Source organism: Ursus arctos, unplaced genomic scaffold (assembly GCF_023065955.2).
Source record: "Ursus arctos isolate Adak ecotype North America unplaced genomic scaffold, UrsArc2.0 scaffold_12, whole genome shotgun sequence".
NCBI lineage: Eukaryota > Metazoa > Chordata > Mammalia > Carnivora > Ursidae > Ursus > Ursus arctos.
This window is the reverse complement of record NW_026622786.1, coordinates 17,356,238-17,380,131: the sequence shown is the minus strand read 5'-3', so window position 1 is coordinate 17,380,131 and position 23,894 is coordinate 17,356,238. Positions and strand designations below refer to the sequence as shown.

The window sequence follows — 23,894 nt, the reverse complement described above, 5'->3', positions numbered from 1 at the left end:
ATGGCACCTCCATCAGTGGAATCACCTAGCCAAAAACTAAAAAGTGTCCCAGGTGCCCCTCTCCCAAAATATGTTCTGGTGACACTGACTTTGATCTCTCCCCTGGAAACCATCCTCACTGCCACTACACTGGTTCATGTCCTTACTATTTTTCAAATGGGTTATTTTAAATTGGCTTCTGACTTGTAGCCTCTCTGGACTGCAATCTATTCATTCTATTGACATCAGAGCTAGGCGTCTAATATATAAACTGGATCCTGTCTCTACCCTATTTAGACTTCTGTGATGCCCACAAAAGTTTCAGGTTGTCATCCATACCTCTTAGACCCTTCATGGTCGAAATACTGGGAACCTCCCCCAACTTCTCCCTCCACTCCACCCAAACAACCTATAGTCTATCCATATTAAACTAACTGCAATTCTCAAAATACGTTCTCATGTCTGATCCCATTAGGCATGCTGTTTGCTCTCCTTAGAAGGCCCTTCCTCTCTGATGCACCTATTGAACTCTTACTGTCCCCTTCACAGCCAGTTCAAGACTCACTCCTCAGTGAAGCTTCCTATGACAGAGGCCTCCAGAAGTCCCTAGCCTCCCCAGGCATAATTAACCAGGCCTTTATTTGTACTACCTCCAAACTTTCTGCATACCTATCACATTGTATGGTACCTGGAAGCTTACATTTCATCTTCCCTATCTAAACAGTGAGCTTTATCAGTGCGGGGAGGCAAGTGCTGTTTTATATCATGAATGCCTAACACTGTGTGTTGAACAGGGGAGCCACTCAAAAATTTTTGCTGAGTTTAGTATCAGTAGTGTTTCCAGTTATAAAAGAGGACCTATAGCCATCAGATTTGTTAAGCATAGTAAATTTGTCCAATATTCTTTTACTTCTATTTTTACTTTTCCTTAACTAATGATCATTTACTAATGATATGTCCAAAGTTTCAAATCCCCCACTCTCAAATATTCTAATTTTATAAATCTATGATTTCACACCATAAAGTATTTCAAAAATTATTTCCCCACTAAAGTATAGCAGTAAGTAGGAAATGTTCAAATTCATACCACATTAATTCAACAAAAGTCTAAACATTAGACAAATTCTACTCTACACTATCAAGATGGAGAAACATTTTTAGAATTTTTATGTTACCCAAATAAAAATTTCCCTATTTAAAAAAAATCATAAAACTAAACATTCTTTTGAAATTTAAAATATACAACAATCCAAGAGGGATTATGAAAAAAGTCTGAATTTCACAAAGGTATAGTCGTATTTTAAACTTTTAGAAGTCTCTCTAGAACTTTATAAATGACCAAAATAGATGTTTCTTGAAAACTGCACCTTTTATATTCTTCAACTGATATTTGACTATACCAAAGTTACAAAATAAATTATCTTATTTTGAAGATAATATGAAGATCTATGTTTTTAGTTTTATAATGTCTCAGAAACTGATTGCTTAAGTCCTCATTATTTTTTCATAAAATCCAATTTGATTAAGTTCTTTGAGTTTAGATCTCATAAATGTTTTAATGCATTTTTAAGACATAATCAGCGTTTGAATTTTTCTGATTTCTCAGTAGAACAAAAATAGAGATGACTAATAATTTTGCGACTACAGTTCAAGGAATTTAATATACGAGATGTATAGAGCGCAGCAGACTCAAAATTATATTTCACATACAGGTAGTAGATCTTTTTAAAAATGACATTTCACAAGCATCAGCAGAGTTGACAGACTAATACTGTAAGACATTTCCTTGGAGCAGAACTAATGAGCCTCCTGGTACAGCTATCAAATTAAATTTATAAGACTCTCCACCCTCATTAGAGGACTAACTGTGGAAACCATAAGCTTTGTGGTTATAACAAGAATCACTTCAAAATAAATGCAGTCTTATCATAATTTACTATAGCAGAAAGCAACATGGAATGTGACAGAATTCTTTTTTAGTTTATGGTTATAAGGCAAAAAGTCCAAAACACTTAACCTGCCAAAAATCAGGGGTATTGCAGCACCGAGATTCTAATTAATGAGTCCTGCTAACCAAAGAAGATTGGTTAAAGGAATCTTTTCATTTGCCTTGGTTTTTTTTATTTTTTATTTTTTTGGAGCCAGTTCTGTTTGAAGGACACAAAAAGTGACTTTGTGTAGGATACAGGATCATCTTTGCTAAAAGAAAAAGTTTCCAGCTCTTCTGTTATTTCCCACTTAGCTATACTAATCATTGAAAAATCACAAGGGGTGTATTACAGCCCCAAACATGGAGCATATGGGGCATAACTGATGCTTCATGAACACTTTGTTAAGTGAATAAATGAACACATAAACTGACAGTTTCAAGTTACGTACCTGGAGGAGAAGGTGATACTTTAAAACACGTTGCATAGGAACCACAAGCAAATCTCGAAGAGTAAATTTTCCATTATTTGCTCTTTTGGAACATTCCTAATGAAATTTAAAAACTTTGTTACTCTTATCAAAGGGAGTCATAAAGCAAGCATTAAAAGACGCAGAGGCCATAAACAAAACTGTTATTATATAACAAATATCTTGTTATTTTCCTTCTTAATAATCCTTTCTGAAAAACAGAAAGTATCTAATTAAAAACCCAAAAGACAAATAAACCTTGTAGCATTTCAACTCTAAAATGACTTAATGAGTCATTTTATGCATGAAAATTATTTTCTCTAATGGCTCTCTGAGGTCTTCTTCTACTTACCCTTATAGCTCTACCTTCTACCAATCACCCCCAGCCACCCTTGGGCCAAGCATCAAGAACAAATCCCCACTCATCAAACTGGCCACGTGCCTTCCGCACTGGCACGCCCTGGTTCATTCTGTTCTCCCCAGCCACCACGTGCTTGGTCCAGTTTCCAACGAAATTTATCATCCTAAGAACTATACATCTAGGCCTTTCGTGATAAACCCAACCAAAACTGTGCTCTCCCTCTGTGCCTTGTTTGCATTTTAACTTTTGTTGTACACGATATCTTCCCAATATATTATCTCTTTTACAGCTTTAAGAATCTAGTACTTGCTTAATAAATTTTTGTGAAACTGAATGAAATGGAATGATTGACTCTTAAACTTTGTTAAAGTATAAATTATTGGATTCAAAGTTTCAAAAGCCTCATTTTTTTTTCATCTCACGCTCTTTCTTAAAAGCTTATCTAAAAATAGTATTGACTTGTGTCCATTCTTTTGACATTAACTGTAGCTTTGAGGAAAGTACTCTGACTTTGAGGAAAGTACTCTGAAGTATCAAAGCGTGAATTCAAATCAAGGCTTGGCTCTGTAACCTTGAACAAGTTGCATTTCTGATTTTACCATTTCTCACATATTTGTGATCTAGCTTTAAAAAATAACCAAGTTCCATAAAATTATTATTATCGAGAAACTAAGTCCAAAATCCTCAGACAACTGTACATCCCAGACCAAGGAATTTTCCAGTTCATAGAAAGAGTTGCATTCAAAAAAAATACTGCTTTGTTCATGAGTTTGTTTCCCCTTTGCCCACACTTAGCTTTTCTGGCACATGGAAGGATATATTATCAGGGGCTACAAAGTAAACACCATTAGCTCTAATGACCAGAGTGACTTAATGAGTATTTGACTACAGGTCTTAAGAACTAGGGACACAAATCTGGACATGTTAGCTCATGTCTTGTCAACTGCTGCAGTTCACTGGGAAGAATAACTCTGTCAACTGATTTCTTGCTTCTACAGATTGTGGCGAGTTCTGGATCATGGGTCTCAAATAGGAGGTTAAACTGTTAAGATTATTATAATGAATGAGTCTCATCTCCCTAGCTGCATGTTAAGCTCCTTGGAACTGAGGGTGTACCTTAAACTTCATAGATATATGGCATCTTAACATAGTGTTAGGGAGAGAAATATTACACATTTAAAATTCACTTTGTTATATTATAGAAGTCAGTTTAAAACTACTGGGGAAAGAATTCATTCCTTTAAGTTCTAAGTCACAGGCTCAGGAAGTAAAAAAAAAAAACTAACATTGCTAGCATTTCCTACAACGGCGGGGGGGGGGGGGGGTCTGAATCTGAGGTGTGAATGCTTATCAGTATTGAAAGTAACTAAAGGATAGAAATGAGTCTTCCAAAACATCCAGTCCCATGCTTAGCTGAACTCCCATTCTAACTGAGAAGAAAATAAAGGAATAGGGATGAGCCAGCTTACAGGACGAGACAAAGAGACTGTTACCCTTGGCCCTACGTTTTCTTGGTTCCAAAGTAGAAAAGAAAAAAGACAAAAATCACGAAGAGCAAAAGTAACCATAAAACTGAAGACATGGGGTTCCTGGGTGACTCAGTCAGTTAAGCGTCCGACTCTTGATTTTGCCTCAGGTCATGATCTCAGGGTCCTAGAGATTCTCTGTCTCCCACTCCCTCTGCCCCTCCCCACCACTCACGCACGCTCTCAGAAAAAGCAAATACTGAAGACATGAAGGGACCAGAGACACACCGTGACTAGGGCAGCTTCCCCTTTATCATGCCAGGCATTGCAGAGGACAGTCCCAGCAAAGAATAACTATCGAGGTGTCACAGTAAGTGTTGGATTAAATACTTGCAAATCAGGGTCCTGGGTCAGAAGTAGTGACTTTTCAGGCAAAAACGGACAGCCAGTAGACCCTTCCCCAGGGCCGTCCAAACTCAGCCGGTGGTTCTCTCTTTCCCTCAGATGGACAGTGATCATACAAACTATGTCCCTGGAGTCCCAGAGTATGTCATAGGCAGGACACTGACTGTGACTCTGAAGGAAGGGAGAGGAACATCCCCACAATGCTGAATACAATGGAGGTTTGACGGACTCCTATCTTGAGCCAGAGTTCTATATCTTTGTTTCAAAAAACAAAACAAAACAAAACAACTGCTCTATCGGTAGCTCTGTTAGGAACTAGTTGTATAAATTGTAAAGTTTATCATCACACTTTGAGTAAAGGTAGCTTATAGCTCTAGGCTTCTGAGGTTCTATTCTCCCAAGAGGAGCAGGAACCCTTTACACTAACGGGGTTGCCAGGATATTACTCAACGGTGACTCAAGCTACCAGCAGGCATAAAGTCCGCATCACCAGGGGACTGTAAGAAGTATGGGAAAAAGATCCATGATAGAGAGTTAGTACAGTTACTTGGTAGCCTATTGATGTGTAAACTTTCTAACCAATAGTGCCCCTCTGTGGGAGTTATGAAATCGTACCAAATATGCTAAAACAATGAAAGAGTTCTCATTTGAAAATCACGTGCCTCTTTTATTTTTCCCTTTCATCACCTGACCTCACTGCTAAATTGAACAAAGACAGCAAAGGGGACACCAGAGACTCAACTAAGTCAAACACAGCCATTTAAGAGTTGACTATGTATCTCTACCCAACATTTAAGAAAAATATGGATAATACAGTTGGGATGATAATTCATATATACTATAATCTTTTGCAAAAGTTCTTTGAAAGTGCAAACTCTTCTTGTGAAAAAGAAATGATACGCACACACACACAAATAACACAATCTTCAGATTCTCCATTGCTACCACGTGCTCTGTTTATTCTAGCCTACTCTTCATTTTTCAAACCTTCCCAACTCATCTGGTCAGAATGCTCTCCATGGAATCTCACCTGTCAAGACTCACCCCATTCTTTGGCGACCTAACTCAGATAATACCTCTCCAGAGAAAGCTCCCACATTCTACCTGTACTGAAGTGATCAGTCTTACTCGTGGAGCCCTATTATCGCTCGTCACATACGCCTTAATCTTACTTGTGTCTGTCTTGTCTTCCCTCTTATGGGCAATATCCATGCCCTTTTTATACACCTGATCCTAAATGTCTTATATTTTTAATAACCATTTTTAATCTCCATGTACATTATCTCCCATAGATCTTCCTTATCCTGTACCTCTTCCTACCCAGGTGACCCTGGGCAAATTACTCATAATCTCTCTGAACCTCAGCATTCTCATCCATAAGGGAAGAAAATTAATTGTACGTATCTCACAGAGTCATAAGGATCTAACAAGATAATGCATGTAAAACAGAGAGCCATAAGTCACAGATTTTACTATAATATTATTACTATATTTTTTACAGAGCTAGCTATGAAAATATTTTATAAAGTTGGCATGAAATTATATTTAGAATACGTGGGGAAATTTACTATTGCACTGCTCTTGAAAAGGAATAGATCTATTTTTGTTCTTATTCTTTTTTGGGGGTACGGCTGGCACACAATGTTTCCTTAGTTTCAGGTGCACAGCTTAGTGATAGGACAAGTTTCCACACGGTGCTGTGTTCACTGCAAGGGTAGCTGCCATCGGTCTCCCTACGTCACTATTACAATAACACTGACTGCAATCCTTACGCTGTGCCTTGTATTTTCATGACTTATTCCTTCCGTAACTGGAAGCCTGTGTCTCCCATTCCCTTTCACCCATTTTGCTCATCTGCCATCTTCCTCCCCTTCTTTTAGGTGTAGCTGACTTGATTTCATAAACAAACAAAAAATAAACAGGTACCTCCAATTTCAGCTTTACATCTTCCTTTGTCTTAGAAATGTTGTCTAAACTAGAGATGGCCGACTCCACTCCACTGCAGTACTGCCCGTAAATAACCAACCTGAAAGGGAAAAAAGGAGAGAGATTTGTAGGACAGAAAAGCCAGAATAAAGTGGAAGGAGAAGAGGCAGAATTCCCATCTATTTAGAACCACAGCTGGGGACAATCAGAGCAAACCTCACCTGTCCTGTGTCTCTAACTGCCTACATGGCCCTGGGCGAACTCCTTGTCATCTCTCCGAGGCTCCGCTTTCTCACTTTTTTTAAACACACACCACATGCACAGCCACAGAATAAGGGTCACTCGTATCATGCTATTAAAAGGGCTCATGTTTATTTCTAAATTTGAATGGGATTCATCCCACTGAGCATTTTTACAGCAGGTAGATTTTACAAACCAGCTTAATGACTGTTAACGTTGAGTACGCATGAACGTCCCAAAAACAAAATTAAAAATTTCTGTTTAGGTTCCTATTAAAGATCAACTTTTTACTGTTTATGAGTACTCAGAAACAGTTTTACTTTATACTACGATTTTATTTAATCACCCCTCATGACTCCACTCATTAATAAACCTCCTACTCTTTCCTGCTTTTTACTTAAGGAAATCACACTATCTAAAAATCGGGAACAAATGAGAGGCCTGAACGGAGCCGGATAGAAGAGAATTCATGCTGCATGGGGTCTGAGGCCACTTCAGGAAGGGCAGCATAGAGTAATAGAGATGTTTTACAAAAAGGTTGGGTAATTTGTTTCTTTTCATTTTTCATTGGGAAAGAAAACCTAATAAGTTCATGTTTATCTAACTGTTGTTGAGGCAAAGCTAGTCATGAGCCACTTCTTAGCACTAGGAACTGCAGTGCTTGATTTAAAGAGAGAATGAGACTTTAAGTGAAATTTCTTGGTACTTTAACTCATATGAGTTGTTCAGAAGATGGTTTTTTTTTTTTTTTTCCAAACTTAGAAAGGGAAACTGCCTTAAAGAGAGAATTATAAAATATGGGAGTGGAAACAAGCACTAGGCACCAGCTAATCTACTCCCAACATTTGCAGATGGAGAAAAGGCAGCTCAGAGAATTAAAACGACTTCCTGAAAACTACAGAACTCAGGAGTAAAGGGTCTAGAAAAGAACCTGAACTGTCTGACTTGCAGTGCAAAACTCTGGATCCTTGTTTTTCCTTTTTCTTGATACAATAGAGAGCTCAAACTGCTATCGAGATTAACTGTCCCCTGTTCTAATTACTACCCAGGCCGTATCTTAATGGACAGCAGTAATCGTTATTTATGAGCAATTTCAATACTAACCCTCACTATAACCCACAAGCTGATCGCTACAACATTTAAAAGTTCTAAGAAAAAAAAAAACGTTAGAAGTTACCTTTCCTTGTAGTTAATGAAAACTTGATACAAGTTCTGGTCATTTTTATTTACAATGGAATCATGAATCTCTTGCATTAGGTTCCGATGAACTTTTACAAGTTCCTTAGGAAAGAAAAAAAACAAAAAACATGTCAAAGTTAATTAGAAATCAGAACCAAAAAATAATATATATATATCACCCCAAACCTAAAATCTCTACTGTTGCTAGACTTGTCATTCAAGGATATGCTGAACGCCCTCAATATAGAAACCTGCTACCACAGATAAAGAGAGGAGGAAGTGGAGGAGGGAAAAGGAGGAGAGAGAGGGGAAAAGAAAGGGGAAGGAGAGAGAAAAGGAGAGAAGGGGAGGGAAGAGGAGGGACAGACCGGCCAAGTGCATAGAAAGCAGCAGTTTCAGATTGGACTTGAATCGTCAGTGTGCTGCGGGGAAAAAAAAATTATCTCACTACTTATTAAAGGGTAATTTATTCCTTGTATAAAAATATGTACAGCTCATTTTCATTATAATCACTTTAATTTTTTAAGTAAAACTATCCAAGTGCTTAATGTTTTATTGACGGAATAAAGTAATGATTCATGTCCTTGGGACATAAAAATGTAGATTTGCACTTTGGTCAATTAGTGGTGTCCTGGTGCTCAGCTAACAATCATCACACGAAATTACTTGAAACCAGACAGCTAATGGCATAAATAAAGAGCAGATAAATTGTACTCGGCAGTTTCCTAGAGCAACTCAGAAGTCAGAATTTCACCTTCCTCCTGATAAGCAAGTAATTTTCAGTCAGGCAGTAAATACACGTCACCGCCAGGAAATGAGGAAATTCTAATCTAGGCGCCAATTCTCCCATTATCCCTTCCCTGTACCTTGGTGCCCACACTGACTTCACGGCAAGCTCTTTCCCTAGCGGGGTGGACAGGAAACAGGAATATGTTGGCCCTGTCATTTTGTGGAAGCGCCTGTGAAAGCCCTAAGAGTAAGGACTGTCAAATGAGCCCTATGTTACAGTGAGAGCAGAGAGGTGCTTCAAGACGCTCACCTGACTAGAACGTGCGGTTTGCTTTATGCTAAATGTTGGCCTGATAGCGTGACTTCTTTCTTCCTGCTATGCTACGAGTCCATGAGAAGATCTTCATCGGGCCAAAATCAGGGACAAGGGCAATAACCTGACTGATGCACATCGACGCTGAATGTGACAGAACCAAAGGAGTAGGGAACTTTCAGGGCAAACAAGCAAGCCTGTGCACCAAGCCTTATATGTCGTACACCTGAGCTATATATTCAAACCCAAGCCGGGTTTAGAGGTTTTGGAACTTGAATCTTGCCCAGTATGATCCCGCTTGGCACACCATTTGGTTTGTTTCAATGCTACTAGGTAATTAGCCTTTAAAATTATGTAAGATAATTGTAGGGGGCTCTGAAATTCAAAATGCTCACATAAATGTGAAGAAAAGCTCCTCATATCTAACCACTAAAATGGACTCTTAAACAGTAAGGAAGGAGTGCACTTCAGAAATGGAAGTTAAGGTCAGTACAACTGAAAGTGGAGGCAGAAAGCACCACAGAGCAGAGGCCTAGGAAGTGGAGAAACTGATGCCCTCAGACCAGCGTCTATAGGATGGGGTTGAGGGGCCCGAGTAGCAGAAGAGCAGGGAGTGGGGCATAAGGGGGCTCCCACAAGACAGACAGACAGTGGCTCCAGGGATTCTCTAACTCAGACGACCTCTTCCTGACAAGCAGGTAAGGATAATACACGAATCTTATCCCTGCGTGTTCAGTTTGCATCTCAACTGACTTTGGCTGAAGACATATCCTTTATTTCTAGAAAAAAAAGGATATGAGAAACCAGGAGGCAAAAAATAGAGTTAAAATTCTTAAAGAACACAGGAAAATATTAAAATCAGAATCTGGAACCCAATAAAAAGATGGGGATTTTATAGAAGCATCCCACAATTTTAGCTAGCATATTTTTACTTACAGGAATGTTGATGAATACTGAATCAAATTCTGCTGCTGTCAGAAATCTTTTTAGTGGTGCCATGAAATACTAAAAGGATAGAACAGAGAAGTAAGAATTAAGCACAGCTTATCCTAATAATAGTTTTTCATCAACAAATAATATTTATTGAAAGTCAAATGTTTATGCATATAAATAATACCAAGAAAAAAAGCAAAAACTGTGTTCTCCATCTTAAAGATTTAATACTTGACTAGAGATATAAAGACATAACACAAGTTAACACATTTAAAGTATAGAATAAGAGGTTTTCACAATAAATACTTCTGAAAGAAAGAAAAAAAGAACACTACTGGCTGAATTGGGGGGGATAAAAAAGAAAAGGCAGTATTTTGGAGATAGAGGACTGATATACAATATCCCTCAAATGCCTTGTAGAGATTTCTAGATTTCTGAGATCAAGTATCTACTTGTGCAATCTATGGATCATCCCCTTCATTCCTTCAGAATTTTAGTTCTTGGCCTGCCATATTGGTTTCCCTTACCACTCCAACGTCCATTCCTGGCAATCTCAGTACGTGCAAATGATCCTTCCAATAGCCTGGCCTTTCAGTTCCTTGTCTTCCAGTAATCTTGTGTTCCATCTTAGCTCAGCTCTCTACTCTGGTGGTCATATCCCAAGACCTTCTCATTATCAACAACTACAAGGCTCTACAGCATTAATTTCAAGCAATCAACTCTCTGACCACTACCACCTATGTCTCTCATGTCCTCACTTCCCTTCCTACCCAGTTCACACTCCATAAACCATCATCAGAATCACTTGCCTGCATACACCCTTCACCCTCTACTCTCCTCTTCCACTGTGCTTTTCTGGAAGAAGAAAAACCCTGGTTAAATCTAGCTCATTATGTATGTCGTGCCTGTACCAAAGAAGTTAAACATGAACTAGACTGACAGTCTAATTTGCAATTGAGCCTGTGATACCGCATAATCCTACTACATTTCCCTACCCAATTTACTCCCCCCCGCTCCCGAACGACTCTTCCACACCTTCAGCTCTTTTCCTAAATGTCCAAAACTTTCTCCTGGTTCTCATTTCCCTGACCTCTAAATGCGGAAGTTGTCAGAGGCGGCCTCGAACCTCTCCTCTATCAACATTGATTCCCTAGGTGAATTCATTCAGTACCATGGCCTTAGATTCCATTGCATCATGATAAATGCCTAACGTATTTGTCAGTTCAAGTTTTCCCCTTAATGCCAGCGTCATATATCTAACTCCCTCCTCAACACAGCCCCTTGGAAACTGAGAGATACTGCAGATTTAGTATGTCCCCACAGACTCGTGGTTCCCAAACCTGTCCTCCCCATCTCAGGGACAATCCGCACCACTCAGGCAGTTATTCATGCTATAAACCTAGCATTCCTGATCGCTCTCTTTCTCAGACATCCCGCACCTAGTTCATCATCTAATCCACTTGGCTCTATTTGCAAAATGTATTCAGAATCTGACCATTCCTCACCAGCTCTACAAATACTATCGTGTTCTGTCAATCCAGTTACTGCATTAGCCTTCTAACTTTTCTCCCAAAAAGTCAGAACGAGCTGTGAAAAACGTACATTATTAGATCGTATCCCTTCTTTTACTCCCACACTCCAGCTCTGAGCTAGTGTTCTCTATGCCCCCCCACAGACGCGGTGGCTCACCGGCTCTCCGCGCTCACTGCTTCTCTTCACTCATGCTGCTTCAGCCACCTGGGCTACTGCTGTTCCTTGAAACACGCGGAACACGGTCTCATCAGAGGGCCTTTCTCCCAGGAACTGTCACCTCTGGGATGTTGGCACGGCTTGCTCCCTCAATTCCCTCAGCTGTCTGCTTCAATGTGATCTTACCACAGACCTTCCATTATCACTTTACATAAAATAAAACCAGCCCACCCCCATCACTCTCTGTCCTCTTTCCCTGATTTTTTCTTCCGAGAATTTATCACCACCTGGCACACTTATTTGCTTAAATTATAAACCCTTCCATGGGAGAGAGAGAGTATCACGAGAACCAGAGTTTTGTTGTGTTTCCTGCTATATCCTTGGTGTCTAACACAGTGCCATTCAGATACGAAGAAATCAGTAGCTAGTTGTGGAATGAATAAATCTGCTTTGAGATCCTTAAATCCTAAGTTCTACTGAAACTTAAAAATACACACGCAGCGGACACGGAGAGTCCTCTATATTAACTATAAAGTGCAGTACTTAGGCATCAAAAATAATACGCGATAACTTACTTTTTCTATTGACTCCAGTGTTTCTGTGTATTTTTCTTCTGTCTGCTTAATTTCTGCGAGGCAGCAACTTCGTATGTCATTTTCTGGACATTTCTGCAATTAGAGTTATCAAAAAAAATTAATCAAACACATCTGTTAGTCTCTCTGGTAGTATATAGAAAGAACTCAAAATCGCAGATTTTCTTAAGCTTCCCATTCTGATAAAACACGTAACTGAAATATGTTTATTGCATTTATGAAGCATCTGTTTTTAAAATTTTGAACCGTGTAAGTTTTAAGTAATTCAATAATTAAAAATAAGCTTCTGAGTATAGACACTCTTTATATTGAAAACATCTCATTATAAATGTTACTGAACCTGGAAACATCGCACATGGTGTAATATAGTTTTCTTAATGCACAGCACACAAGTGCTGTAGAAATACTTGGAAAATAACAAAAGGATATCTGGTAAGTAAAAATCCTAAAATACTTTTTTAAGAATTAACATTTGGGGTTTGGCTCTTCTACTAAGTGTTAAGACGGGAGGTATATAGCATGAAGAGCGAAGGTACGGGGAGCAGACAGAATTGGGTTTGAGTACCCGTTTTTCTGTTATTAGCTTGGTATTATGAACAAGTTACCTATTTTCTCGGTGTTTCAGTTTTCTCATCTACAACACAGAGAGAACTATAGTTCTAATCCCAAGGAACTGTAAGTAAGATAACCTGGTAAAGCACGTAGCACCCTGAGGAGCATACAAAAGGACCCTACGCATTGAAATGATCACTGCTATTAACCCTGTCCCATATAAACAGCCTGGCACTGCCAGCTAAATTAACTGCCCTTGGGAGACACACTGAAGAATTTGCTGGTACCCAAAGCAGGCGATAATTCTAGGAGATACAGATGATACTCTGTCACCTAAAAATACTCAAAATCCTGCCGCAGACAGCCTGTGGGGTTAAAGCACATTCATTGCATTTACGAAACACAGACCAGGTAATGTGTTTCCAACCCACGGAAGCGACTGCTCCCTATCTGGGCCACTGGACAAACCTCCAGCCTTTTATTAAAGACTATAAAGAGAGCTGAGGAAACTTGTCAAAGCACTAAAAAAACCTAACCCACCCCCCAGCTGAAGAAGAAAAGGCTTTTGTATTAAAAAAAAAAAAAAAAAAAAAAAAAAGGACTACATTAATACAAGCCTCTGCAACGGAATTTTTTTTTTTTTTTCAAATTATGGGTGAGAAAAAAATTCAAAGTAATTCTTGCTGAATGGTTAAATATTTTAAGGGCAGAGAAACCTTTGTGGGTGCAGACTGACTATGATGATATCTGAAACTAAGTTTATAAAACAGCAAAAATTCTAGGAGCCCTTTAGTGAAACAAAAGAAAAAAAAATACTACTTCTTAACACCCTTAACAAATATGAAGAAATATTCTTTAACATATATTTAATGCTACATCAAATTTAAAGAAGATTTAACTGCTTTGTAAGAGAACAGTTCCTTTCAGGATAATTTCATGAGTCCCTGGGATTCTGTCCTGTCGCCACTCTGCTACTATTTAGCTGCGTGGCTTGTCATTTCTCCCGCAGACTTGCTTTCCTGACAAGGAAAATTAAAGGACGAGACCCAAGATTCCCTACGGTTGTTCTGAACTGCAAAATGTCATGTCCGTGTGTTTCCAAATGCAGTAAGTCATGATTATATAGTTAAAAGCCAGCAAAGGTAAAAAGAAAACAAAAAACTCTTCCAGCAGAAGTTATATAAGTAATTATATGACTCAGTCTTGCAAGGAGTCACTGTCCTACTAAAATACTCAAAGTAACTCGAGACAGAAGGCAAGCGGGCGCCTACGGGTTCATGTGCTTCCTCCGCTTTCATTAAGTCCTCGTAGACTTCTCCTCCTTCGTCCTCCCCATAAACACAGTCATAGAGACCTTCTTCATCCTCCACGTGCGTTTCACTGAAACACAGGGTATGATACTCAGGTCATTTGCTATCATGCAGTAAATGCAATAGCTATATACAGCCTCACAGAAAATCCAGAGAAAAAACAGGACGGGATTCACGGAAAGAGTCAAAAAGCTTCACATTACAGCTTTTTCCCTCCTAATGAGCACAGCGCCCAACCACAGAATCCACCAAGGAGGGCAGTGACGGCCAACATTCACTGAGTATTTACTACGTACACGCACACAAATCATCACTCTGCAAACAGGGTCCCATGCAGTTGGCCCAGGCCCAGCATGCACTGTGTTATCAGACAGGCATTATTATGTAATCCAATACAGATAAGGAAGTCGAGAGAACTAATAAGGATTGTTTATTTGACTTGCCCGTGAAAACACAGCTAGTCCATGGCAGGTCCAGATTTAAAACTGAGTCTGTCTTACCTTCTGTGTTCTGATCACTCTACCCTACTGCCCCCATTTTTCCTGTTTAGAGACCTGAGGTTGATCATCTATATTAATGGGTCTAATATGGGAAAGACAGGGGAGTTGCGGAGGATCTCATAGTTTATAAATGGTTTTTTTAAAGCAAAAGTTTCTGCAGGGTTATTACAGGCGACATCTAACACAGTGGTTTTCCAACCATGCTCCTTCCCACACAGAGGGTCTCCACAGCACCCCCGTTCAGCCAGATTCTGCTATTACCTGTTTGAAGAAATGGTCCCAAGCCCACAAGGCATTTTTAAATACTATTTGAAATCTGCTGGCCTTCTGACAGTTGAAAACCATCCCTATTTTTAAAGCTCCCATGAGCACATACACAGTGACTGACAGATGGACCTTTCCTAAACCCTTCATGTGATATCGTAAACCCATTCAGTCAAAGCAGAAATAGCTGGTTCCACCTGTCACATGTTCTGTTACTACTCCTTATGTTTTTCCTTTCAGTTCGAGACTTCTATAAATGGATGCTATTACTAATAATCCCAAAGAATTAAGATTAACAAATTCAGACTTGTTAGAAAGAAGCATTCACATTTCTCTGAAAAAGTTCAACTCCTTCAATGCTGCCAGCCCTTATCATCTTTCTTGGGCCTGGGCAGATAGAACATTATAAATTGATATGCACAAAAATAAGAACGCTAACTGGAAATGTCACTCTACAACTGGGATCATTTTTTGAAATAGGGTCAATCACCAGTTTGTGTTTGTCATGAAGGATTATTTGGAAGCCTTTGACAGGAATGAACGGTTTCAAACACCCAAAAGAAAGAAAGGTGCCTTAAGGCAGAGTGATCTGATGGTAACAAACATTTCAGAGAACTCTGCTCTGAGGCAAATTGGTTCTAGGGTTAGCTGTCCACCCACTCACCCAGCAGACATTTACTAAGAACCTACTAAGGTCCAGACTCCTTGGTGCTAGGAACGCACAGATCAAGGAGATCCGAGGACTCTCCCATAGTCTAGTGTACAGCACAGCATGTCAACACGTAATTCTAGAAGTGCAACAGAGCAGAGGAACATAGAATGCAGGAGTGAGGGAAAGAGTAACTCTGACTAAAGAAGTCAGGGAAGGCTTCACAACAGATACTATATCTGAACTGGATCTTGAATGTATTTATCAATTTATTCAATAGATTTTTGCTAAATAAATACTACTATGTTCCAACAGATATGGCTGCAGGTGAGGCAGACACAGTTCTGCTATCAGAGGTGACACATACCCAGTGAAAAAAGGGGAAGAACATTCTAGACAAAGGATACCCACACGTGCAAAGGCAGAAGGTTGGAAGAGCCCAGCAATGTCAAGAGTGGTATCCCATTCAGGTAAGTGAATATGAGCCCCAGAGGGAAGAGCTAAAACCAACCTGTGAAAGGAGGCGCAGCCTTACACGGCAATTTGGGATGCAAGATGGGGTTTTATATAGGGGCAGAGTAGAGGCAACAAGAAGACAGTAAGCCCAGAAATGAAACCCTATGGGTAAGCGATATTGAGAGCCATAATTAGAGTAAAGGCAGATGAGGAGAGAAACGGAGGAACTTCAGAGACTGTGTCAAGTGCAGTCAACCAGACCTGGTGACCAGTCAGAATTAGGGAGGGGGGAAAGGAGTGAAGGATGACACTCAGCTTCCTACTCAGTAAAACTGGGCAGATGGCAAGTCATTAGGTAATTCCAGAATTTCCATACCGAGGGTTCTGGGCAGGCAATCAAACCAGGGAACAGGGGGAAGTAAAACCAGTCTGAACACTTCCTATAACACATCAAAGGATGGGAAGGTGTGAGGAGTCCATGAAGGAGTGGAGATAAGAAATGATGAAGGAACAGGCTCTGAATCAGAAAGGATCCTGTTCAACAAGAAGCTAGGTTATGAAATCCATTTCCCTGCTACTTCTAATCCCAGCTCCACTGTCTTTGACCACCCCCTCCACCCCCCAAAAAACATCTTGCTGAAGTGTTGCTTTTGACTATTTCCCATGAGGGTAGAGGCACATGCTGTGTGAATACATACAGATTTTTCTTTTACCATTGTAGGAGATATGACACCTAAAGCACAAGCAACAAGATCAAAAATAAACAAGTGGGACTACATCAAACCAGAAAGCTTCTGCACAGCAAAAGAAAACATTAACAAAGTAAAAAGACAACATACGGAATGGGAAAAAAATGTTTACAAACCATCTATCTCAGAAGGGGTTAGTATCAAAAATACATAAAGAACTAATACAACTCATATAACCACAAAACCCAATTTAAAATGGGCAAAGGACCTGAATAGACATTTGTCCAAAGAAGTTATGTGAAGGGTCAACAGGTACATGGAAAGATGTTCGACATCACTAGTCATTAAGAAAATGCAACCTAAAACCACATGAGAGATCACCCCATGCCTGTTAGAACGGCCATCACCAAAAGACAAGAGATAAATCCTGGTGAGGATGTGAAGAAAAGGGATGCCTCATGCACTGTTGGGGGGACTACATATGGGTGCAGTCACTGTGGGAAACGGTATGGAAGTTCCTCAAAAAATTAATAGAAATACCACCTGATCCAGGAATTCCACTTCTGGGAATATATCCAAAGGAAACAAAAACACTAATTCAAAATGAAATCTGAACCCTCATGTTCAGAGCAACAGTATTTACAATAACCAAGACATGGACACAACCTAAATGCCCATTGATGGATGAATGCATAAACAAGTTGCAATACACACACACACACACACACACACACACAATGGAATATGATTCAGCATAAACAAATGAAGAAATTCTATAATTGCAATAACATGGATGGACAACGTCGGCATTATGCTGAGTGAAATAAGACCAAGAAAGACAAACACTGTGTGATCTCACTTACATGTGGAATCTAAAAACAAACAAAACAAAACAAAAAAACCCAAAAAACAAAAACAAAACAACAATACAACAAAAACAAAAAACAAAAAAAAAAACCTCGCTGTAAAAGAGAACAGACTCGGGGAGATCAGAGGTGGAGGAGGGGGGCTGTGATAATTGGAGAAAGGTACAAACGTCCATCAATCAGGTAAGAAGGACGAGGGACCGTAGGTAGCACACGATGACCGTAGCTAATGCTGCCGCATGGTATGCAGGGAAGTTGTTAAAACAGTAAATCTTAAGAGTTCTCATCACAAGGAGAATTTTTTTTAACCTTTTCTTCTGTCTTTTCTTCTAATTGTGTCTATATTGAATGGATAGATGTTAGCTGACCCTATAATGGTAATCATTTCACAATATGTGTAAGTAAAACCATCATGCTGTACTCCTTAAACTTACACAAGGATGTATGGCAATTATTTCTCAATAAAACTGGAAGAAAGTTTTTAAAAAAGAATCGTACGCACACGTGTGTAGGCATGCGCACGCATGTGTCCGCGCGCACACACACACTCAAGATTGGGCAAAAGTGCTTGGATTTGTTATTCAATCCCACACTAAGGCAGCTTTTCTTGCTAATAGTTTGATCGAGAATTCCTGATCTGCATAAAATGAATGGAGGGTGGGAGCAGGGAAGGATGACCGTGATTCTTCAAATGGTCAACAAATCAACAATAACGTATATTACTTTTCCTGCGTCCAGGTCATCTATATACGACCATGACTAACACCGTGATCATAAAAGGAGAAAAAGCAGACACTGTGCAGCCTAGCCATCTCACACCGTCTCAGTCCCATTCTCTGTTTCTCTCCACGTGGGAGTAGAATGATTCCCTCTGCAGTAGGGAGGAGGCCAGTGTTGGTTCTAGGGGCTTCCTGTGGGGTGCTTTCACCCCCCAAAATCAGAAGGATCTGAGCCCATAGAGACCATAACAAACCTAAGAGTGAAAATCAAAAGCAAGCACTTGCAGGAATGAGACCATGTTTGGAACTTCCACCACCACACGGAGAGTTGAAGCAGGCTGTCTCTCCCGCAGCGCGAGCTGGTGTCTCAGAGCAGCTGGCTCAGGAGCCCGGGTTTCTCCAAACTTAGCTAGGGGTGCATCCTGAGAGGATTTATCCTGACATCAAAACAACAAGATGAGGGAAGGCTATGAAAGCTACCAGGTGTAAGCGACCATTGGTGGGGCTTAAAAAAAGATGATAATAGCTCTAGAAATGATATATTCTTTTTTAAATCTTTTGTTTACTTGAGAGAGAGAGAGAAAGAAAGAGAGAGGAAAGGAATTGGGAGTGAGAGGAGGGACAAAGGGAGAAGGAGAGAGAATCTGAAGCAGATTCTGTGCTGAGCATGGAGCCCAATGCAGGGCTCGATCTCACAACCCTGAGATCGTGACCTGAGCCGAAATCAAGAGTCGGACACTTAAACAACTGAGCCATGCAGGTGCCCCAAGAAATAATATAATCTTCCTAATATCGAAGGATTTGGTTATATTACCAGTGACCTTACAGTCACCTTATGAAGACTGCAGCCGGTTCGGGGAGACGACCAGCATCAGTCATGCTCAAGATCAGTGAGCTCTTGGAGGTTTTAAGACGACCTAGCAAACTATCCTTCACCCACATTTAAAACACAAGGCTTTGAGGCCCATTCAAGCGCCACGTATTCTGGGACAAGCTGCTGGCCATCCTGTCAGCATTGTCCCCTGCTCTTCTACTGGAAGTCCTCGGGGGGGAGGGAGGGCAACTCAGGGTGCTTCCAGGGGTCCATTCAGTGAGGAAGAACCTCAGCTCTGGAGTAAGGACTATCCGGGTTCAAATCCGAAGACTAAAATTTACTAGCTCTATGACTTTCAGCAAGTTTCTTAGCTTTCAGTTTTCTCCTTCATAACCTGGGAGAATAGGAACAACCTCATCATGTTAAGGTTATGACAGGAGATAATGCGCGTCACATGGTTAGCACAGAAACAGGCTCTCAAGTTCACATGAACTGACGAGACAGCTCAGGCCTGAAGCCTAACGCTGGCAAACAGAAGACGAGATGCTTGATGCAATTTTGCTTAATCATTCAGAACACAAATATTTATTGAGGACCTACTATATACCAGACACTGTGTAAAGTTCTAGGAAGATAGCCAAGAACAAGGTAAAGTCTCTGGCCTCACGAAGTTGACCTTTTAATGAGGAGATGGCGAATAAATGAAGCAGACAAAGATTGCCTCGAGCAGCAGTGAGTGCCCTAAAGCCACAGAGCAAGGTGAGGGGCCGGCAGCAACTTAGGCAGCGTAGTCAGGAAGGCCTGCCTCTCCGTGGAGGGACGTCCGAGCAAAGGCTGGAACGGTGAGGGGTCAGCCATGAGGGCAGAAGGAGCAAGTGCAAAGGTCCTATAGCAAGAACAAGCTTGAGTGCTGGTGGTTTAGGATGGATGAATGGAAAAATTTTCACAGAACCTGCATCCCTTTTGGAGCATAATCTATTTCTTATTATAATTCTTTGCAAACATGCCTGATCTTTGTCATCAGTTCCTGGAGGGGTGGGGATCATTTTTATATTTATTTGTAATCTGCACAAGTCATTCAATCAGCAGAAGATAATCAGGTGCAAGGGTCTTTTGCCTCTCCTATTAAATAATAAAGCCCAGAAGGAATCTCTGTGCAGAACAAATACCACCTAATGAAACTCCCTGAAGAACTCCAGCCCACACTCATCTCGCCCTGCCTTGAACTTACAGACCATGCGCTATCCGCCCTACGTTTCCAGGACAGATCTTGTTTCTCTGTCACTGTTCCTAAACTGCCTAATTCTAGTTTCACCCACCACCTCTAATATGCTTTTGAGAAACTTCCAAATTTTACTTCATTGCAATCTGTCTCTTCACTCATCAGAGGGACTGGCATGGCATGGGGCACGCAAAAGAAACTAAAAACCAGTTGAGGCACATTTTGTGAAGCTTTCCATCCCTGGTTTGAGGTTCATTCTTACACGTCTTAATCATTAATTAAGTCACTTTTCCGCTCAGAAAGCTATTTTAACATCATGGTTAAAACCCTCAAAGGATGCAAACATTGGCAGGGGTTTAATTTTGCTCAAGATGCCCAACATACTCTATTAAATCAGGAAGGCCTTTGTAGATGTCTTCATCACTAACGCTCTCTTCTGTTGGGAAGGGCCTAGAAGAGAGAGAGGAAAAAAAAAAAAAAAAGATGAATAAGCCCCCACTAGGCTGGACATTTAGCTCTCACTAAATGCCCGAGCTCAGCCGCTGCCACAGTGGTCAGATCAGTGATCATGGTGAACACAACGTCCTGGGCTTCTCCTAAAGTGCCCGTCCTGTGGTGGTGCATGGGGCCCCCCAGGGACGCCGTGGCACCTGCTACCCCAGATTAGCTGTAGCAATTACCCAGTGGTCGCCGCTGTCACCTGAGCAGCTGTGGACATGCTAATGTGCTCAGCTGATCTGCCATGTGCTGCTTACCTCAGGCTCTGCAGCTCCCCAGCTCAGAGAACCAGCAGCCGCCCCAGTGCCCCTGCCTTTGGCACCGTCTCTCTCCAAGTGTGGAATCTGATCTGACTGACAAATAGTTTGGTAACAATCATCCTTGCATGACTCAGCCCACTAAATATAGATAAAAATTATTAGAAGACCAAAATGTCCGTGCCCTTTTTTATGTGATTATTGATTCTGGCACACTATTCTACTCAGACTTCAAGATATTTAAGTTGTATTTTTTATTTTCACTTATTGGACAAATGAGTGAACCCCAGACCTTAGGGAGAGTAGGATGTGTTCTTTGTTCCCCATTAAAAGAAAAGCACTTTCATTTATCCCCTATTTCTAGCCACTGGCTTTTTTTGCCTAATGCATTATGTACTTTTTTTATAACCCCAACATAATGCCCTAAATGCATATCTAACACAATCATAATTATACTATTGTGCCAGAAGTTTTACTTTCTTTATATGCAGGCAACATGTCATGTTTCATAAAAACAAGAGGACCCATCAAAATAATAAATGAGCTCTAAATAATTGCTAATTATATTCAATACATTGAAAAGCAGATTGTCATATTAGTTTATGGATTAATTGAATACTTAAGACATTTAAGGAACTTACATTTTTCGAACAAATTAAAATGTGTGAGAAATGCCTAAGTTTCAAATCTTTTTTTTTTTTTTTCTTAAATAAATTCAGGCACATTTGATTATGCTTTTATACCAATGCAAGTCCATTATAGAAAAATTTGAAAATATAGATAAGAATAATTAAAAAGGAAAAGAAAACCTTCTAATGTATATCCTTTCAGAATCAAAAATACATAAATACATAAAAATAGAATCAGGCTATTACAAAATCTGTTTACATATAACGACATAAAATATATATTAATGTGGAAAGATGAATCACACAGAGCAAATTTTAAGGTGCTAAACACGTAATCCAGCTAGAGATTACTTCTGTAGAAAGCTGCCAAAGTCATAACCCATTTCTGAGAGCCGGTCTGCAGGATATCCTCCCTGAGGTCACTGTGCTTTGTATCCAGGGAACAGGCTGCCTGGTCACTGCCGATCAGTCCTGTAAGACGTGCTTATATCCTCTCCCTTAAAATCTGAATGTAAGCTGGACAGGGAAAAGTGGAATCAATAGAGGGAGAGACACAGCATCACAGAACCCCATAATGGCTGGAGACTAAAGTATGGAGCTGTGAGGAAACAAGATAAAAAATGAAATCCACTCAATTTCCATGCAGCCTAGCTGCTTGGCTACTGAAACTGTTTCTCTGTATTTCTAACATTACTAATAGTACAAACTTCTGACTTATATAACTTGAGTATGTAGTATTTAAAACAGGAAAAGCCCAATATGACATACATGTCTATATTTATTTCCATGCTTACTGACTGCATAATACTCCACGGCTTGGAGATGTCATGATTAATTTAACCTATTTACTTCCAAGTTTTCCATTTAGTACCAATCCTTCAACTCACATCCTTGTATACATATCATTTTATACTTGTCCGATTACTTTTTAAATTCCTAAAGTTATGAGTTATTGTTATGGACTATAGGAAATAAATGTACTACAACAACTTGTCAAGTATTTATTTACTTAAGCATTTGTGTGTGTTTTGATGAATTATATGTAATGAAATGAAATGTTGGAGGAAGTTAAGAAAACAAAGTACTCTATCGGTAACAGTCAGCAGCGAATTGAGAATGATGTTTAGCCAACGTGTATCACTCAACTTTACAAATAAATCTTTACTTGCTCAATTAATTTCAAACTTATATCAGGCACTGTACATGCATGAATGAGACGTGGTCCCTGCATGCAAAGTACTTTACAAACAGTAACCGTTCTATAAATAACCATTACACTGAAGGAATGGAACACATGAACCACAGAGAAACGAGATTACCTGATTCCTGTAGCCAACGCTATAGGTGTGCGAGAAAGTCGTGATAGTGTTTCTATAACCTGAGAACAAAGGAAAAGTGTTACTTGGATGTGTATTTCAGAAAAGATAATTTTTTTTAAATAGTCTTACGACCTAACATCAACGATGGCAGTGGAAACCTGAATTTGCAGACGCCAACCAAGCGTATTATGGGAGGAGCTGTTTCTGAGAATTATAAACACCTAGGTTATAATCTTGTCCATTCTTTAACTTTTCAACTCTAAGCAGATTACCAAGCATTTGGTTTGCAGTTTCGTTTTTTTGTTTTTGTTTTTGTTTTATCATTAAAGCAAGGAGTTAGGGTAATACTAAAGGTCTCGTACCTCCACTTCTACAGAATCGGAAAGGTCTTGTAAAAGTGCGCTGTCCAAAACAGTAGCCACTGGCCACACGAGGCTATTTAAATTTAAATTAAAATTGAAAAAAACAAAAACTTAAGTTTCTTAGTTGTACTAGCCACATTTCAAGTGCACTACCCAGACGTCAAACACTTCCATCCCCGCAGACAGTCCTATTGGGCAGCGCTGCTGTGTAGCTAAGCGGTTTAGGATGCGGGCTCGTGAGCAGACCACAGTTCAAATCCCGGCTTTGCCTCTCTTTAGCCACGCAACCTCAAGCAAACTACTTAAGTCCCTGGCTTCGGTTTTCTCATCTGGATACTGCCTATAATCATAGTTAGCTTATTCATAATCATTCATTATACGAATTAAAAAGATAATACAGGAAAAGTATTTAAATGAGAGCTATTCCTTATAATGGCCAACTTTAAGAAAATTACCTTACTGTAATTCTGAGTATTTGCAGAAAAAGAGTTTCCTAAACCCTTGATTATCTGTATGTATTCTGAAGATTTCTCATGAAGACTTCGGTACCTGTGCCCTGCTAGAGTTTCAGCTTTAGA

The 23,894-nt window shown here is 39.9% G+C and overlaps 1 protein-coding gene across 2 annotated transcripts in view; it reads right to left on the bottom strand.

The window, feature by feature from the left end:
* VAV3 (vav guanine nucleotide exchange factor 3) overlaps positions 1 to 23,894 on the bottom strand; it is a 340,276-nt gene that overhangs the window by 165,897 nt on the left and 150,485 nt on the right. For both annotated transcript variants that reach the window (XM_057310419.1, XM_026484676.4), the window contains exons 3-10: positions 22,955 to 23,013; positions 20,636 to 20,701; positions 14,034 to 14,142; positions 12,193 to 12,285; positions 9,932 to 10,000; positions 7,952 to 8,055; positions 6,535 to 6,634; positions 2,359 to 2,454 (exon numbers count right to left, since the gene is read on the bottom strand). In XM_057310419.1, coding sequence (XP_057166402.1) covers positions 2,359 to 2,454; positions 6,535 to 6,634; positions 7,952 to 8,055; positions 9,932 to 10,000; positions 12,193 to 12,285; positions 14,034 to 14,142; positions 20,636 to 20,701; positions 22,955 to 23,013 — 696 coding nt within the window. The remainder of the gene's footprint in view (positions 1 to 2,358; positions 2,455 to 6,534; positions 6,635 to 7,951; positions 8,056 to 9,931; positions 10,001 to 12,192; positions 12,286 to 14,033; positions 14,143 to 20,635; positions 20,702 to 22,954; positions 23,014 to 23,894) is intronic.